At 30.3% G+C, this 20,627-nt stretch overlaps 1 protein-coding gene across 1 annotated transcript in view; it reads right to left on the reverse strand.

Annotated features, from left to right (window-relative positions):
• Positions 1 to 403: 403 nt before the first annotated feature.
• The window catches only part of LOC134690222 (C-type lectin domain family 12 member B-like), a 32,922-nt gene continuing 12,698 nt past the window's right edge, over positions 404 to 20,627 (reverse strand). The window contains exons 3-7 of the mRNA XM_063550197.1: positions 13,764 to 14,109; positions 10,953 to 11,026; positions 10,050 to 10,134; positions 9,242 to 9,451; positions 404 to 420 (exon numbers count right to left, since the gene is read on the reverse strand). Of these exons, the coding sequence (XP_063406267.1) occupies positions 404 to 420; positions 9,242 to 9,451; positions 10,050 to 10,134; positions 10,953 to 11,026; positions 13,764 to 14,109 (732 nt within the window). The remainder of the gene's footprint in view (positions 421 to 9,241; positions 9,452 to 10,049; positions 10,135 to 10,952; positions 11,027 to 13,763; positions 14,110 to 20,627) is intronic.

Genomic DNA, 20,627 nt, shown 5'->3' on the forward strand with positions numbered 1-20,627 from the left:
GCATCTTATGAACGTTTCTTGTCTGTTTCGATTTCAAATCATATTTTTCAGTTCTTAATTTATTTTGCATAAGACATTTCAATATGTATTGAATTTTGTGTTTCATCTTCTTTATTTGGTTTTAACACAAATTCCAAATTAAATTTTTATCAAGTCATGAATAAATATCAAAATTGTATTCAATTGTTGGATATATAAACAGAAAATGAACTTCTATAGCCAAACTTGTTTACATTTCAACGTCGTCTTTATGAAATTTAACATTAACAATATCAATTCGTATTATTTATTTGTCAGAGGGTGTTATTTGTTCTAAATGTTCACCCTGTTTCAAAGCAAAACAATCGTTTATTTCTGTTTTCCTCTTTGCCCCAAGTACTGTGGCGTTATAAGGATCTAATCATTAATGTCGTTCACAATCTAAAAAACAAAATAATAATGTTAACATAAATATTAACTTATTACTGGTTGAAAACAGATGATAAATACTTAGCTATTATTTAATCTATGAAGAAGAACATTTTATATAAGTGACTCTCATTTGTTAAAAAAAAAATCGTTTAAATTCAAAATTTTTCTTATGTTTCCAACATTATTTTATATATTCCAATCAGTGTGATCAGTTACTTCCTTATTGTTTATATATTTTCAATGACTTATAAACGGTATATACAAGTACCAGGGTACTTGAGAAACTGACGATTAATTGCTGTCACACTTAGAAGATCATTCATTTTAAACTTAACACTTAACGTGTACTTGTTTCGTATGTGCCACCAAGTAACACAAATCTATCCACCGTAGGTATACTATTCCAATTGAATAATGTGTTATCCAAACCATGGACATGTAATGTTGGGAAATATTTTATAGGCTGTGTCTGTTTCTCAGTCCTTTTCAATTCCTAACAAGTAATATAAAAGGTTCAAATCAAATTCATTCGTTCAATATTTATCTGTCCATTTGACAAATATCAGGAAACACATTTCAAACCATTCGCCCATCAGATAACCTCAGATTATAGTATTGGAAGCATTTTATTCGACTAAGAATAACGACCCTGACCTTATCCTTGTTAGCAATGAGAGTCCGCGTTTGTACATGTATCAAATAAGGAACTGTTTAGTTTTTTAGTTCCCTACGTTCCAACAAACAACAAAATCTTTCAAGCTAAATGTTGAATGTCTTCTTCCGGCAGGGCTGCTTAAGCAGAATAGTCCCAACCCCATAAACGTCTCATATATGTTTTAATGTGACAATGATAATGCCTTCTCGTTTTGTTTCTTGTTCTTACTCTACATTGTGTCTTTATTTTTTATTTATAAAATCCATTCTATAATCATCAAATAGAGCAACCACAAGCGTTGATAAAGGTAAATATATGGTTATTTACAATTAAACCGTCGGTCAATGAAAATGGCTAATAATGCGTCCTTTTAGTTTATGTGTTAATCAAAATAAACATTCACATTCGTTATAAAAGCGACTTTAAAGATGTCTATTTCCTTTTCATGTTTTAACCCTCAGCATCAAACATTCGTATCCTACGGTCATGAATATCTCAATGTTTAGAAAAAGCAAATTATTGGTAAATGCCTCAATCAAAGTCGTGTCAAGGAAAAAGGCAGTTTGATTTTCACATCTTCCATTGATTGATAGTATTTAATTTAATACGTTTTTATTGACCGTACTTTTTTAAATTTGTCATGGAGTTCGTTCTTTTTGTTTTACATTTACACATACAGTAAATGTGTATTTTAGATACCCTTTCGCCTTTTATGTCATATGCAAAATGCAAAGCAATCTTGTACTTTCAGGAAATAGTTTTGATTGGCAAGCACATCCATCTGTTTTGAAGTATCATTAAAATGTTGTTATTTTGAAATCCGATGCCGTGTGTATGGAGACGGTCAAAATCTGGGTATGTCATATATTACTTACAAAAACTTTTAAGGGTTAAAACGGCGGTTTTCCGCAGTGTATTGGTAGAACGGCGACCATTTTGAAGTTTTATTTGCAACAATACCATATATCATTATTTGTATATAGTTTTCCAAATCTAGCATCATGTTTTGTTCAATTTCTAATAACCAAGTTAATCTAATAACACGAATAAAGGACATGTTTTAATCTCTGATTACGAGGTTTTAGAATTCAAATCATATTTGAGGGTCCTGAAGTTTTTGACACACAGTTCTCAAAAAAAGAAATATCCAATTCAATTTAAATTGTAAAAAAGATTTCAATAGAAGTGTTGATAAATAAAAAATCTATCTACATAAATAGAGTGTGCTCGTTTCGTGTGTGTTTGTGGTAGGTAGAACATTTTCTGCAAATACCAATATATTTCATCAAGTCAAAAAGATAGTCCATAATTTGACACTACCATTTTATAAAATTTAATATTTTGACAATACCCAAAGTGTTGCGGGTTTGACAGTTCTGTACGCTTTTCAATTACATTTTCACCCTGTTTTACTAATACAATCATGTACATTTGAACATAAAAAAATAATCTTTGACACTGTCTGTTATTTTGTGATCTTTCACGAACGTTAAAGAATGGACAATCAATATCATGTTAAACAAGAACTAACCTCATCACCCGAGGTTTTTTCGTTTGGGTTACGTATTGCCATTGTGCTCATTTTTTTGACATTTGTACCTTTTGTGTCGGTTTTTTCACACATCGTTGACAATATAATGGATTTTGATGCAACTGCCATATAATTGTATTTTCCTCAGAGTTCAGTATTTTTGTTGTTTTACTTTTTTCTAATACAAATTAGAAATAATTGATTTTTCCAGTTCTCTTAAACAATGGATTCCTGATTCTTCACTGACATTATGATGTCCAAAGATAAATTCAAGGAAGTTCATATCATATGATTTCATATTAATCTTGAAGAGTTTTTAAAACTTCAAAATGATTTTTTTCTTCGAACACTCAAGATTTGATTTTATCGTCGACTTCAAAAGTCCTTAAACATCTATAAATGTCTTAGGAAGTTTTTAAAGTGTAATTTTAATTTTCGCATACAAAGATGCAAATGAAAGCCTTAATACTGAAGATATTATATTATAATTTCATAACATGAAATATTCCATGTTTTTATTTATTGTTTATATATTTCTGATAAATAGTGTTGATATGTACATTTCCTAATGTACTTGAGTAATTGATAATTACACACTTAAATATAACATATTCTTATTATTGTTTATGTGTTTTCATAAGTAGCTTGAATTGATCCACTGTTATTATTAGTTCTACTATTCAAAATACTGTGACATATTTGTGATTTGGACACTGAAAATGTGATGTGGGGAAACCTTTATAGACCTTGCCTGTTTGCACACTTCTATTTATATCCTAATGAATAACATATGATTCAAATTCGTCCGTACAATATATTTTGCCGTCAATTTGAGATGAAATCTGAAGAAACACTTTCAGAACAACCTCATATCTAAAAATAAAATCAACTGAGAACCGATCCTAACCATTCTTGTTTTAATGGGGCTCTGCAGGTGTACATACAGGTTGGGATCCCGCTATCATGCATTACCCCGCCACATTATTCATGTATGTGTCTGTCCCAAGTCAGGACCCTGTAATTCAGTTTATTTAGGTGTTACATATTTGTTTTTCGATTTTTTTTCATTAATAAGACGGTTAGTTTTCTCGTTCGAATTGTTTTACATTGTCCTATCGGGGTCTTTTATAGATGACTATACGGTATGGGCTGTGTTCATTGTTGAAGGACGTACGGTGACCTATAGTTGTTAATGTCTGTGTCATTTTGGTATCTTGTGCTCCCATTGGCAAGCATTCCACATCTTCTTTTTTATATTTCATAAAAGCAACCGTTGTTTCGAGTTCCATACTTTCCTAATATAATGTTATATTTGTTATTCTCATCGGATTTTGTCTAATGCTTAGTCAGTTTCTATGTGTGTTACATTTTCATGTTGTGTCGTTGTTCTCCTCTTATATTTAATGCGTTACCCTCAGTTTTAGTTTGTTACACCGGGTTTTTCCCATCGATCTACGAGTTTTAAACAGCGGTATAGTATTGTTGAATTCATTTTCTACCAGAAAAAATATATAGCATTAGCCATATATTTGAATGTGGTGTTGTTGACGAATGATTGTATTTTTATGGCGTTGTAAGTTTATTTCGATTTATGAGTTTGACTGTCCCTCTGGTATCTTTCGTCCCTCTTTTGATGAATTTTACACTCTCCGCGATGTTCAGCTTTATCTATTTAAAATCACCTTTCTATCGCTGTGCAACAGTTGGATATCTCTAAATGTATGTTGGGTTGCTGTATTTTAGCATATATCCCAAATGTCCTTTTATTTATACAAACGACCAACGCTTGCATTGGTGTTGATGGATTTCAAAGGTAATACTTGCTAGACCATATAAAGTGTGCACATTCTAACGGTATTTGAGATGATCAGTTTGCCTTTTGAAAGATCATTAGGTAATAACTTTCAAATCAAACTAAGAAAACTCAAAATCAATACGTGATAGGTATTTTTTCAATGACATTTACATAGTGATATTAAATAAAAGTGAAGTAAACTGGAAGGTAATAAATGGCTCATATTTGACAATTTCAGTGTTTTCGTCTCAGTGTCCTGTAAATCTGATGAAATGTTGACACCTTGAAATTATAAGATGTACGTTTAAATAAAAGGAAATTCGATAGCTTCTATCAATCAAAACAACTGTAAAGATAAGAATAAATCAAGTCACAAAAATACCGAACGCCAAGGAAAATTCAACAGAGAAAGTCCCTAATCAAATAGCAAAATCAAAACCTCAAACACATCAAACGAATGGATAACAACTGTTATGTTTCTGACTTAATACAGGCATATTATATGGAACATGGTGGATTAAACCTTGTTTTATCGTTTGCTAAACCTCTCACTTGTATAAAATTCCATTATATTGACAGCGAATTGGGAACAAAATATACAGAAATAATAGGAAATAATGTCAAAATTTGGGGTACAGCAGTCAATATTGTATAATGATTTTGATAACTATAAAACATATAAATATGTAACAAAGAAACACAAAAAGTTATATAGACAAATGCAAAGCACATTATTTAACATGAACGCCAGGAATACGAAAATAAACGATAGTACACTAACACAATGACGGGATGTATAAGTACACATCCACGTCATATGGATATCACCAAGAATAGTATAAACAGTAAAAGTGATACTTATAGCGACAATATAAAGGATACTATAACACAGAATCTATACTTAGATCATCGTGTATTATTTGTGAGGTAAATATTGAATATTTATCCACAAGGTATTGGTACTTTGATATTTTGTTATTCAACCTTTCGCTATATAATATGTTCTTCACTTGTTTATGATCTTAACATGAAACAATATTTGATATACATTCTTTATTTGAAATTAAAATTAAAAAAATCATCTTTGATCAGCAACGTATATCTCTCTTATCGGAACCGACACCAAATCTGTTCAATGACCTGTCAACAAAAAAATAGATTTCAATATGAAATATGTATATTCATCAATAAACGATATTTTTTGTTTGTTATAAATTTTATTTGAAAACAGAATATGCACGAACACGATTATTCTTCACACAAATGATAAAGCGATGCAATGTAAATGAAATCTACAAAAACTGTATCACCATGCGTCACAAATGAAATGAAGTGTAGCATACTAGAGATAGTGCGAAAAAAATCAAACAATTTCCAATTTTCCCTTAGTTAAGCTCTTTGTCTCAATTTTGACAAAAATTTGACTACGAGTTAAAATTTAAGGAGAATTTGTCAAAGTCTATTTCAGTTTTGTCAGGAATTTCGATATACGGACAGAACGATGGATGAAATTTCTGACTACGTGCATTAGATTTACCATAATTCATCAAATCTTATAAGGGTGTACACAAATCAGTTTGTCGGGTCTTTTTAGTTTACGAAGGAGATGTTCCACCATGGAAATCTGTATTTTTGGAATGAACTCTGTTACGAAAGCGGACCAAGCACAAAGGGTTTGTATCCAAAAAAGGCAACAGAAGTATACCGATGTTCAAAACTCATGAATCGATAGAAATAAACAAATCCGGGTCACAAACCAAAACCGAGGGAAAACGCATTAAATATAAGAGGAGAATGACGACACAACATTAAAATGTAACACACACAGAAACGAACTAAGCTTTAGACAAAATCCGATGAGAATAACAAATATAACATCAAAACTAAATACATGAATTTGGGAGAGAAAAGTACCGTGACATGTCATATAATAATGTGAATTCACAATCAAATAGAAGAGGAAACAAACGACATAAAAGAAACACAACAATAGTGTTTGGCTTTATTCCTCAAAAGCGTATAATCAATACGATATCATGTACTAAACATACATTAGCACATACTAATGTAACGGAATTTGATGAGACTGTTTTACAATGCCGTCATACGACAAAATTATTTTTATGTCTACCTGTGGGAATTTCAAACGCGCATTTTTAAACCAGTAATGAAACCTTCTATCATTATGGGTAGACTTTACATAGATAAATTCAGCCGTATAAGAAAAGCAAAATGAGAATGTTAAATTTATGTATGCCTTTTTGTGCTTCTTTGTTACAATTGTTGTTTATGTTGAGATATTAAGATGATAACACAATATTGACTGTTGTACCCCAATTTTGACATTTTTACTCTTTGAGTATGTTTGTTTTGTTCATGCATCGTTGACAATTTAATGGAATTTGATGCGACTGTCATATAAGTGAGAGGTTTAGCTAGCTATAAAACCAGGTTCAATCCACCATTTTCTACATTAGAAAATGCCTGTACCAAGTCAGGAATATGACAGTTGTTACCCATTCGTTTGATGTGTTTGGACTTTTGATTTTGCCTTTTGATTTTTGATTTTCCTTTTTGAATTTTCCTCGGAGTTCGGTATTTTTGTGTTTTTACTTTTTAAAGTGAGAGGGTTAGCGCTATAAAACCAGGTTTAATCCACCATTTTCTACATTTGAAAATGCCTGTACCAAGTCAGGAATATGACAGTTCTTGTCCATTCGTTTTTGATGCGTTTTGTTTTTTGATTTTGCCATGTGATTATGGACTTTCCAAATTGATTTTCCTCTGAGTTCAGTATTTTTGTGATTTTACTTTTTACAACTTCTCGTCCAATCACAATGCTTGAATTTGCCTTCTAATTTTCATAGTACATACTATTTCCGTGTACTAAGTAACTACGCATGAATGACCACATGGGTAAGATTTCATTGCATTGTAATCAAGATATTAGAGCAAAAATTGCTACTGGCTATTTTTAAATAAATTCTGTGTTCCAAATTAACTAAATAGTTTTAAATTTGTAATTAGTTTTCAAACAGATTTTTAACATCCTACAAATCAATCTTTTGATCTTAATTTTGTTTTGACAATTAAAAAAGTTTCTTTCATTAAAATAAAGAGTAATAATTATCATAATGGTGCTTTATACCTTGATTAAAGTACAACTCAATCTAAAATTTGTAATCCTTTATCTTCCTTGCAATTACTTTGTACACAAAAAAAGTCAACCATGAATCTTTTGAAGGGAAATTACTAATAAAGCAATTTGATATATTTAGTCATAAATTGGTCGATAATTGGTTGCCTAATGTCTAGTGACAAATATTTCACGCATATAAACTATTAACTAGACTACCTATGGGTACATACCAGGGCAGATCCAGCCATTTTTCAAAGGTGTTTCGTCCAAAGATGTGGGAGGGGGGTCAAACTGTTTGTACTCATTCAAAAGCATTTTCAAGATAGTTTTAGGTTATATGTGAAATTAACAAAATGTTTTCAAGAATGTAAAACTTTCACTGCAATTTAAGAATTGTCTGCTCTTGGTAAATTCATTTTGTCATCTCTCCATGTAAATAAGTACATGTATAGTTAAAACAACGTTTTATATCAATAAACATACTTACACCAGCAGCGACCTTCTTAACAATCTAAAGTCAAGGGCCTTTTGAAATCCAATTTTGACAATGATATTATAGTGAGTAGATTTACAAAACTATGTAAATGAGCTACATTTACATAGTTTTGTAAATCTACTCACTATAATATGAAAATTAGAGCGAGGGGCTTTGCCCCAAGCTCTTATTTTCATATTATATACCTTTCTATACAATATCCAATTTAGCACATATTTACAACTGGAGTAATTGCGAAATTAGTCTATTGATATGTTTTGGCAAAGCCCCTCGCTCTAATTTTCATATTATATATTTTTCTATACAATAACCGAGACGAAACGCACGTCTGGCGTATTAAATCATAAGTCTGGTACATTTGATAACTATTAACACGCACGTCTTGCATATTAAATTATAAGCCTTGTACCTTTACACCGCTGGGTCAATACCACTGCTGATTAACTTTTCTTCCCATAGAGTATCACAAACCCAGTAGTCAACACTTTGGTTTTGACATGAATATCATTTATATGGTCATTTTATAACTCTGTTTACAAAAGTATGCATTTTTCAAAACACCCAGAACGTCCTTATTCCAAAATAGATAACCTTTCTTTAGCCGTATTTGGCACATTTTTTTGGAATTTTGGGTCCTCATTGCCCTACAACTTTGTACTTGTCTTGCTTAATAACTACTTTAAGCTAAGTGTCAATGATGAGTCATATTTAGACGAAACGCGCGTCTTGCATATTAAATTATAAGCCTTGAACATTTACACTGCTGGGTCAATGCCACTGCTGATTAACTTTTCTTCGACGAGAGTATCACAATCCCAGTAGTCAACACTTTGGTTTTGACATGAATATCATTTATATGGTCATTTTATGATTTTCTGTTCACAAAAGTATGCTTCATAACTGTTTTGATCCGAGCCTTACTTGTGAGTCTAATGTAGACGAAACGCCCATCTGGCGTGATAAATTATAAATTATTTATATCAAACTATACAAAGGTGTTTCATATTAAAGTTTGAAAGATCAAATAACTTGAACGCAAACAACAATCATTGTCTCTTCCATGTCGTGAGAGTATATGGTAGTCGTGCAAGGCTATTTGATAATGTTATATTGTGTCAAGTTATTCTTTGATAATTGTTATACTTATATTTCATTTCTTGCATTGAAATAAATCGATGATTTAAATAGTACAAACATTATAACAAAATACTTACAAAAGTTTCTCTCACAGATATAGTAATAGCCGGTTTTGCATCCAGTGTCAAACCATGTATTTGTGCTATCGAAAGAAACACAATTATTAGTATGACCTCTGGAACCAGTACTTCTAGTCCAAGTTTTAAAGGTAGCAAGTGACTGGTCTACACTCCATCGCCATTCTCCCTCAATTAAGTCTGTTAGACCTATCCAGTATCCCTCACTTTCTATAAAACATATATAAGACCGTTCTTTGAAAAGATTTAAAAGAAATAAAAAGTTGTAACTTTGATTATAAGTTCAGATGATTTAAATGAAAGTAAATATATATAACGAGAGTATGATATATTGTTTAGATACTTGTAGACTGTTGAAACCCAATATCCGTTACCTTCTATAAAACATATAAATAGATTTGAAAGATATAAGTTGTTGTTATTTTGATTATTACAACAGGTCTATTAAATGAAAGTTAATGTATATAACGAGAGTATGACATATTGTTTAGATTCTTGTAGATTGTTGAAAATCACATGTTACATGTAAGCCCTAGAGGTGATTTGGTTGTTGTATCATTGAATGGTTGTCTCATCCATAAATATTTCAAATATATTTCATTTACTGATCAGTTTGAGACCCATTACATCATTGAACTGACATATTCTGCAAACATGGAAAAGGATTACAATAATAGAAAACTTATGCACGAATGATGTCTATTTTCTAATCAACTAAAGTTGCCATTCAAAGGATAGATAGTAGAAATGTCTAAAAGTTCGATTTGTTTAGAACATTTAAGCGAGTTATGAACAATTAAAAACTTACTCTTTGATCTATTGGAATGTAACCATTCATTCTCAGTTGAGTTATCAATCTTTACAAGATATCCACCAAAATCCCTGCAAAGTCGCTGTAAGATATTGTACAATACGTCTGACAATTCAACTTCCATAGTATACCAGGTACTAATAACGTTTTTATTTTATATTGTTAATATTTAACAGTTATCATACGATTACAAAATCTAATGAAAGAAATCATTGTCTTAATGTTATAGAGTATTTAATAATATATGATATTTCTATCTTATTATTTTAGTCTAAATGAATGCTTTCAAATTTATTCCTGCAGGAATTGAACATTGAATAGTATGTAGCTTGAAGCATGTGGGTTGACAGAATTTATTTTAAGATGAATTCATTTTATCTACTGCGGAGGTACATTTTCTTAAAGACATTCCAAGAGTAATGTAAGGACATATCTCAGATGTTCTGAGGTCAAGTAACCCTACAAAATTATAAAGTGGTATAAACGAAATATAATTTTATCAATAATACAAATGAGAGGCTTTCGATTCAATAATTACATTATGTCTTTTTCGTTTATTGGTGTTGTAATAAAACTGAGAATGGAAATGGGGAATGTGTCAATAGACAACAAGCCGACCATGAATAGAACAGAAACCAGCAGAAGGTCACCAACCGGTCTTCAATGCAACGAGGATTTTCCACCTCCGGAAGCGTCCTTCAGCTGCCCCTTAACAAATATATATACTAAGGTTGCATTACCATAACCATACCCCAATACATGCATTGTATACCTATATAAGTAATGGAGCAACAACGGAGAAAAACTAAAAATGAATTTCAGTATGATAAAAAAACAAATGAACTATTGCAGTTGTATTAACGTTCGACGTATTTGAAAATCTTAAATATCAATATTTACCTCGGCTTCAAACCATTTTTCTTGCTTTGGAGAAAAGTAGTAACAATGTCCTCCATATTTCTTCCACTGACCTTCTACAATGTGAATTTACCAGAAAATGTTTAAACCGCAAATTTCAGTTTAGAGAACGTTTTACTTGCCGAGTACATTTTGGCACTTCACATTGACATTTATTGTACATTGGACTTTTTAAAGAACACCAGAAACTCCTGAAATGATCTTTATGAAGATCGTCTTCGAAGTCTCTTAGTCGTTATGCAGTGAAATCTACCCGACAGTGTAATGTTGAAAAAAGTTTTTTTGTTCTAACGGAGAAACCATTTATCTTCAAAAAGGGGGTATGTTTTTTTTTGTCTGAGTTAGATGTTTTTATTAGTTTTTCGACGCTATCAATCAAATATTTTTTTTTCTTCAAAATTTAACACTATCAGGTATAAGAAACATTTGGATTCAGTTTTTTTTTGTCATTCACAATAAATGTTCTATGAAATTCACGGCATTGTTTTAAAACATGTGATATACTTATACGTTTGAATGTATATTTGAAAAGATGAAACTTAAACAATCAGACAATTTGATGACCTGATGAAATGATTAAGGCGTACAAATGAGAGGTGCCTGTTTTTTATTTCTAGTTTACATGTTGATAACACCGCAGGTAAAGAATGGCCTTTCTTCTTTAAGGGAACGACCATTTACCTTCAAAGGGGGTTATGTTTATAAGTATATCACATGTTTTAAAACAATGCCGTGAGTTAGTTAAACAGAGGTATATTAATAATGATTCAATATCATATCAGTTCTAACCAATTATTATTATAATGACATGTAAAAGTGGTTCTAGTGTTTATATATAGAGTGACTATTCTATGTTTTTTCATTAATGCCCTCTGGGGAAACTGTCCTGAGCTTTCTTATCCAAAAACTTTCCTGTGCAAGTCTGTCGGCCTTTGACCAACCCTCGTTGTGATCTATGATGGTGATGGAATTTTTTTTAAATCAGCTTGAGCGTGCCTTTCTTCACAAGGCAGGCACCGAAAACACTGTACAAAAAAGTATCCAGCATTTTAACATCTCAACTGTCACCACCTTTGGACATTTAGAGTTGTACCAGTTTACATCACAAATACCTTTTTTTTATTTTGGTATATCTTTGTAGTCTTTGCGCCGTATTTTGAAACTTTCACATTGTACCAGCGTCTATGATGATCGCTTTAATTGTATAGATTTCAAGATTTTGATAGTGTCTTAATTTGAATATATTGACATGATTTATTTGACATCGTGCTATTACCGAGGAAGATATCTGTTATCCGACATATCTAACATATTGTTAGTTTTATTTCGATTTTTAGTGATGTTGTATCCTTTTAGACTCGTTATTTATTATATTTTGTTGTGTACTGAATCATTTTTATATGATCCATCGCCCCTTAAGATTTATCGTTGACTATTTATTCAGTCCTTTTATATATATGTTGTGTACAAGTTTTCATTTCGTACAAATTGCAATATGTACAAAAAATATTGTACAAATTATAATTTGTATCTTTGTACGAATTGTAATTTGTAAAGTTCAAAAAATTCACTTATAACTTATACAATAATTTTTCATATGGATTTTGATGGAAAAGGCATTGATACACATTATTGAATTACTAGGTGCTAAATGACCAGACAGTAGACATAAGTTACACAATTCAAAAGTAGTTCTTTATCATTCGTTTGAGCAGGTGATCTAGTGATTTATAAAATCAGTTATTGCAAACCATCTTTCGACTCTCAAATCGATAACGACCTGTTTTACAGGCATCTTAACTGTTTCATATAGCGAGCGTTGAAGCTCATGAACCGTTGCTGTGAATAAACATGTGTATATAACTGCTTCAATCAGACGTTAAGACAAAATAAAAATCTTAGAAGATTAAACACCCCATTTGGTTAGGAATATGACTATGATAAAGTAAGGAATATGTCAGTTGATTTTTTTTGCCGTTTTTTTATCAATTTTTTTTTTCAACACAAATCTTTGTATTATGACTGTGCATAACACTTAACGGAAATCAGTTGAGACAATCTAAACTTTAAAAACAAAATAAAATTTATGCAGACCAGACCGACGGACTTTTATTTTATAAGACAACTAAATTCAATCTTTTGATGTACCAATTACAAATATAAATTATCACTTGCTTAAAGAAAGATTTTATTGTTTTCATGGACTTTTAGAAATAACGAATAAGTGGCAGCAAATCTTTTGAGATTCTTTTCACGATCATCAAAACGTTGTACACGATCTTTCACGATACAAAATATGACATTTTACAAATATAATCGTTTGCAAAAATTCTGTTTAAATAAAAACCCTCAAAATAACGATAAGAACTAATCAAGCAGTACTATTGAATGATATTTTTTTCTAAAGAAAAAGACGTTTATGTATTAAAAATTTGAAAAAAATCCTTCTTTTTTTTTACTTTTTTTTTCTCAAAATTTTTGAAGAGCAACCTGCCTTTTGAAGTTGTGTATAAAGGGCGTTTATGTTTATAATGTTTTGTGTGTGGACAGTTGATTACAATTGTTCTACAAGTTCTAAATGAATTTTGGTCAAATATTGTACAAATTGTAATTTGAACAGGCACGTTTAATTATAAATTTTACAAATTCAAACTACAAATTACAATTTGTACAATATTTTTGTACAAATTATAATTTGTACAAAATCATAACTTGTACACAACACATATATATATTGTGTGTGTGTGTGTGTGTGTGTGTTTGTTGTTTCGAATGTTTATACATACATCTTACCTTCCAAGTCTTTTGACATGACAATAAGGTCAGTATCCACTTTCTTGACTATTTTACTGACGTTGGTTTTCATTGTCACCAATTGGTTTTTCATGATATTGAGAGTTTTCTGGAACTCATCCGCCAATTGGTTCTTCGTGTTACTGAGAGTTTTCTGAAACTCATCCGCCAATGTCTCTACTGTCTTTTCAAGGTAATTGTCTACTGTTGAAAGTTCTTTTCTAGCATCTGCTAAATCCTTATGTGATTCATCAGTAAAACATGGTAAATCTTTAAAACGTATAGATAATGCAAACTTGCCTGTGCATATCAGGACGACTACGAATATTTTATGCATTACTGAATGCTACAAATAAACATTAAGAAAACGTGAAATACTAATATATAAGCGTGTCATCAAGTTACATTTTTTTTAAATAATGGTATAAAGATTTTGGGACTTTTGGTCAAAGTAAGACCACTCTTCACTTTTGTTGATACTATAACATTAAGAACGTAAGACTAATTTTATTATGGAAAGACAGTTTTAAAATATATGAGATACCATTGATAGTCTGATTTAAAATCTTTAGATTGTAATGCATTATAGGTCAAAGTGGCATTGTATCATTTGAGCGAAATTCCGTTGGTGATCTGTTGCAAGGCACAATTTCTGTTCCTATCCAATATATTCTCATTTTCCAGTGAGATTCCCAATTCCCCCGACCAATATCCCAGATGGCCTCTATTAGAAGACCATCATATTGTATTCATTGTTAACTTGTTCTCGTCTTGGACATGCATGCAATATTTGCCACTGGACGTTAAGCAAACAACAACCATCAATCAATCTAATATTTTTTTTCTATTTATCGTTAGTTCCATAAATGGGTCAAACCGAGACTTCAAATTTTATATTTTTTGCTATGTCTTCGAATAAAATTTAGTATAGGGCCACAAGTGTAAAGAGAATATTTCCTTCAATGAAAATCTAGAAAATAGGTTGAAAGTTTCCCCTCCTTCAATACTTATGTATAAATAAATACTTGAATATTGTAAGTTATGACATTGACTTATTCGTAAAACAATATATTAAACAATTACTCACGTAACAACAGTTAAAAATTATAGATGTTATCCACTTCTCTTGACGTAAGGATTCCTCCTTCTTCACTGACGTATGGTTGGTTAAATATCAAACCAAAACAGTTCATACTTTTATATTGCACGTAAAGTGTTCTTAAAAATTCAAAATATTGTTTTTCTTCGAAGTCTTAAAAATTTGATAATATCTGAGGAAGTGCGTAAAGTGAAATTTAGTTTTCACTTAGAGAGACTTAATTGTTAGCCTTCACTGAAGATATTATATGATAATTTAATTTCATTTTTGTTCCTTTCTTTTTTAAATTTGTTTAATTTGTTTAATTTGTTTGTGATTTATCTTTTAATAAAGTATTTTTTTCTGTTGTATTGAATTTTGATATACCGCAAAGAGCCTTTTGTCAACTTCAATTAGTGTACGATATAGTGGGTAAGTAAAAGACAAGTAAGGAGGTTCGCTACTCAGTTTCAAAATAACAAGATTCTCATAACACTAGTATATATTGATAGGGGATTAATAAAAAAAATATATATATATATATATAGATAGATAGATGAATATGCTTGTTTTAGAGATATTAGACATTGAAATTTTGTCGAGGTAAATGTTTTCAGTGATTTTTCATAGCTTTATCATTGACAAGGTAAAATTCTCGAAAACTGTTAAAAAATAACAAGGATTTTAAAAAATATTTACAGATGACTTATAATTATACATGTAAAAGATTTATAAAAAGAAAAATAGGGGTCAATGGGCAAAATATGTTAAGTCAATCAAATGGAAAAAACAGATAAACCGAAAATCTGACAAAAATCACAAAACATGACAAGCGAATACACTAACTCGTATGTAGACAACAGTAACTAATCGATTATTAAAGCTGAATAATTGTTTTAGAAGATATAAATCAACGTAACGACAAGACATACGATAAGCGTCTTCTGCTATGCATGTTTTATCTTCCATGTGAATCCGCACTCTATCAAAATGTGAATCCACACTCTATCTTTCATGTGAATCCACACTCCATCAAAATAAAGTGTCATAGTCGTTGGATGGGGGGGGGGGATGATTGAACTAAAAATCAAATAACCATTCTTATGCATAAAGATCTTAGACTGCGAAACAAATGACGCTTTTTTATATTAATCGTTAGGTTTTTTAATGGGTAAAACCGAGATTTCAATTTTGATATTTGCTATGTCTTCGTAAATAACTTAGTTAACATGGTTAACAACGGGGGTGTTAAGACAAACCCCATTTTTTCCTTCAAACAAATTCTAGACAAGAATTTGCCCATAATGCAATTTTAGAATTTCCTTAATTACCAGGTAGTGTGAACAATTCTTTGAAGACTTAAAATTTGATGTTATCGTTTACTTTAAGTCCTGTCGTAGGAAGTGCTTTTAAATTGTAGTTTTATTTCCACTTAGCAAGATGCAATCGCTTGTCTTAAAGGAAGATATTTTACTTTTATTTCATATCCTGACATATTACGGAAGCCTTATAAGGCCATACTTATTTACTTTTTCCAATTTTATATGACACATTATTTATTTGATATCACACAATTTTAATTCGATATAAAAAACATTAATTTGATATAGCAAATTATTAATTGTATATAACAAATTATTAATTTTATATAACAAATTACTAATTTGATATAACAAATAATTAATTTGATATAACAAATAATTAATTTGATATAACAAATAATTAATTTGATATAACAAATAATCAATTTGATATAACGAATAATTAATTTGATATTACAAATTTTAATTCGATATAACAAATTATATATTTAATATAACAGATTATAAATTTAACTTAACAAATTATAATTATTTGATACAACAATTTATTAGTTTGATATAGCAAAAAAGGAAATTTGATATGTCAAATTACTTATGCATGGATTGGAAGGAGATTATCGTTTTAAAGAGGGGAAAACATTTGTTTTATCCTTACATTTTCCTTTGTTCCTAAAAACATCAACACCACAATAGAACTCTTGTTTTCGCTTCGACCTGAAATATGCAATATAAAATGATCAAATAGACACCCCCTTTTCTCTCTTATATTTGTTTGTTTTAAGGCACTAGGTCCCATATACGAAATTAAGAATATAATCCCGAAAACTGTCTGAAATAGGGAAAGAGGAGGAGGCTTGGTAATAAAAATATTAAACCTGTAAATTGAATTTTATAATGCATTTCATATTGGTCATCTGACGTCAGAGAAACAATCAATTAATACACACAATTCGCCAGTTCGGGTTATGCAACTTTTAATAAAAAAAAATTTTTATAAATCACAATATTTGTAGATAAATTCACAATTTTTTATATCAAATTGATAATTTGTTATATCAAATTGATAATTTGTTATATCAAATTGATAATTTGTTATATCAAATTGATAATTTGTTATATCAAATTGATAATCTAATATATCAAATTGATAATCTAATATATCAAATTGATAATCTAATATATCAAATTGATAATCTAATATATCAAATTGATAATCTAATATATAAAATAGATAATCTATCATATCAAAAAAAATAATTTTTATATCAAAATCGGAAATCTGTTATATCAAATGGATAATTATTGAATCAGATTTAAAATAAAAGTAAAATCACAAAAATACTGAGCTCCGAGTAAAATTCAAAACGGAAAGTCCCTTATAAATCAAGTTAATAAAATTTGCTTTTATATTATACTTCAAAAACTCTAGTGTTCTGCGGACATTTAACACTTGATTACATTGTCTACTTTAGAAGTCCTTAAAAATCTATTATTGACTAGGAAGTGCGTAAAGTGTAATTGTGATTTCTTAGAAAGATGCAAACGTTATCCTTCACCGAAGATATTATATGATAATTTCATATCATGGATGATTGTTCAAAATCGGAAGGAAAACTGTTGACAAAATTTTAAAGAACAATCATGAAGACTTCGTTGATTACGATTATCTTTCAAGCTATAACATTGACACAACTGTTGATGTCATCTGGCCATGATTTGCAAGGCTCTATGACCAGAAATAGAAAGACAAATTTGAGCACAATGATTTCAATAAACTCCGTGTAAGTAAAACAAACAGACAAATGCTAGCTCAGCCAAACTTCCTCCTTTGGAATCAACTTTCCTTCAACATATTCTGCATTTTAGGCCAGTATTTGGACCTCTTTAAATTTTGCACAGCCACTACAGCAGTGTCCTCTAGACAAAAGTCAACAGATTACTAATATGAATTACTTTCTACCTGCAAAGGTATATCTTTGTCCTCCAAAAGCGGTTTTAGATTTGAACAAAATCTGTGTTGCACCGAACTTTGTCCATGTCAGGGAAGTGAGGTAGCAATACACAGTTAGAAGTGTTAGTTTCGCATTTTGGCCCCTGTGAAATTATAAGATAAAAGAGAAAGACAAGTTATAAGTATCTGAAAATGAAGAAAAATAAAATTTGATGCTTTGAGAGTGGTTTTAATTGAAAGGTATGATTCCAGAGAAGAGATTGAACCCTGGTTTGCTTAGTAGAAATGTAGTTTTCGGGTCTAAATTCATATCCGGTCCACCAATGACTCTAAAACTATATCAGCATTTGTTGACTGTTTTTCAAAGGTGAAAATTTGCCTCGATCTTTTGAAAGGTAATTTGCGGGAAAAGGAGCAGGAAGACCCCCAATTTTTTTTTGGTTTTTTTAAAAGGGCTATCATTCAGTGTTTAAACAATGTATGTCTGATATTCATTGAAATTTTATAAAATGGATATTTTTAAGCCTGTACGGGGGTGTCCAACAGCAGTTTTTAAGAAAAAAATAGAAAACAAACACCAAATGTTTCCATGGATACTGAACTTGTACAATTTTGTTTTAAGTGTTTGTTTACAGATTTGAAATCTGCTGAGAAATAGGATTCTAAATCTGTATACATGTTTTGGTATTCTTGTAGCATTGGCTATATCCATTTCAAAATGCATGCACATGTTCTTGAACTTAAAGACCAAATTTCAGCTTCATTTGCTAACTGTGTATTGCTACCTGAAGCTTGCGGTAATGCTAACATACATGCGTAATGAATCCGCAAACGATGACGAAGAAAATGACGCATATATACAGCTAAGATCATTGTTTACACTGTCTTATTGTATCCATTTGATTACAGCTTATCCATATTAAATGAAAACTAGAGCTATTGTATGTAGCTTTTCAAAGACAAGTTATATTAGGCCTAGGGTCTTGATCAATTTTAAATAACAACATTGGCAAGTATCATTTATATCAATCATTTCCCTAAAAATATGATTTGTCCACATATTTTTATCAAGTTGACTATGATATTTTTCTAGCTATAACTTATCTACAAATACACATTATTTATTCATCCTTTCACAGATACTAATTTTCCCAAAATATACATACCTTTGAATGCAAAATTAAAAACATTGTTTCTGAGATAGAATTTCCTTTTTTAAGAAAGAACAATTATTGAAATTATTTGATAAACTGGTGTTTTATAGTTTAGAAAACAATTCTGTTATATGCTGTAGTGAAAATAACAAGGGATATGAACGTTTATTGATGCAAAAAGGTCAAATCCACTATTACATTTGCTAAAGCACCCCTCGTGTTGCATAAACCCAGTAAGAAGTCTCAGATAGCCATAACCCATAATTTTGCAGATACACTTACATGTAACCTTATTTTTTTTAGCATTTAGTAATTAATTTCGAATAAATATTTCAAATTCTTCTGCCTTTTATGAAAGATGACAAATGCAGAGCAATCTTTTTCATACCAAATATTCAAATCGCAAATATGTGTACGTTAAGAACAAATATTTCTGATTTGCGGGCATATGCAACATTTATTTTCTTAAGTTTCAGGTTTGTGTTATTTATGAAAACGAAATCATTGATGAAAATGTTGCTATGTTGAAATCCTGTGATGTGTGTGGAGAGACGGCCAAACTATCAGTATGTTATAGTCACCTTTTCATGCGTCCGAAGCGATCTGTTTAAAATACCATATTTTAAAATTAGAAGCCACAATTTGAAGTCTTTCGTACCCTTTGACACACTTTGGAAAACCTATCAATTGGATTTATGGTTATTTTCGTTATGAATATAAATGCAATATTTAGAGTTGCATTTATCTAACAACAGACATTCAATTAAAACCAAAACGATCAATAAACATGAAACTCGTTAAAAAGAATAATTTCCAAGAATTTTATTTTAAATCACATATATGGCGCAACTACGAAGAGTAACAAAAAAGCAAGACATATAAAGAATCCATTCCATGTAAAATAGAAAACAATAAGGGCCAAGAATAGGTGGTGTGCGTCTTCTTCGATTTTCAGTATACACATTGACCTAGTGTTGAAGGAATGGCCTTGCATACATAGGAGAAGAATTAATACACTATAAATTTCAAAATTAAGACGAGCATAAACCTTAAACATATGGAAACTGTGAACAGTCTCAACACAGCAAAATAGGCAAAACTTTTTAATATTATAAAGAAAAAACAAGGAGATGGGTAATCAATCAATGAAAAAAATAAGTACAGTCACAACAAATAACACGTCTAGCAAGGTTCATTTGACATCAACCTCATATTCATTATTCATTGGTTAAAACTCCCATTTCATAAATACTGGCGTTAGGAATAATTGCAAAGTTTTATATTGTTGTCTGGAAGGATTCAGATAATTTGTTCTTGGATTTATTGTATATAGCTCTCTGACGGGTGTCTTACGGAATA

The sequence above is a fragment of the Mytilus trossulus genome, chromosome 11 (genome assembly GCF_036588685.1).
Source record: "Mytilus trossulus isolate FHL-02 chromosome 11, PNRI_Mtr1.1.1.hap1, whole genome shotgun sequence".
Lineage (NCBI taxonomy): Eukaryota > Metazoa > Mollusca > Bivalvia > Mytilida > Mytilidae > Mytilus > Mytilus trossulus.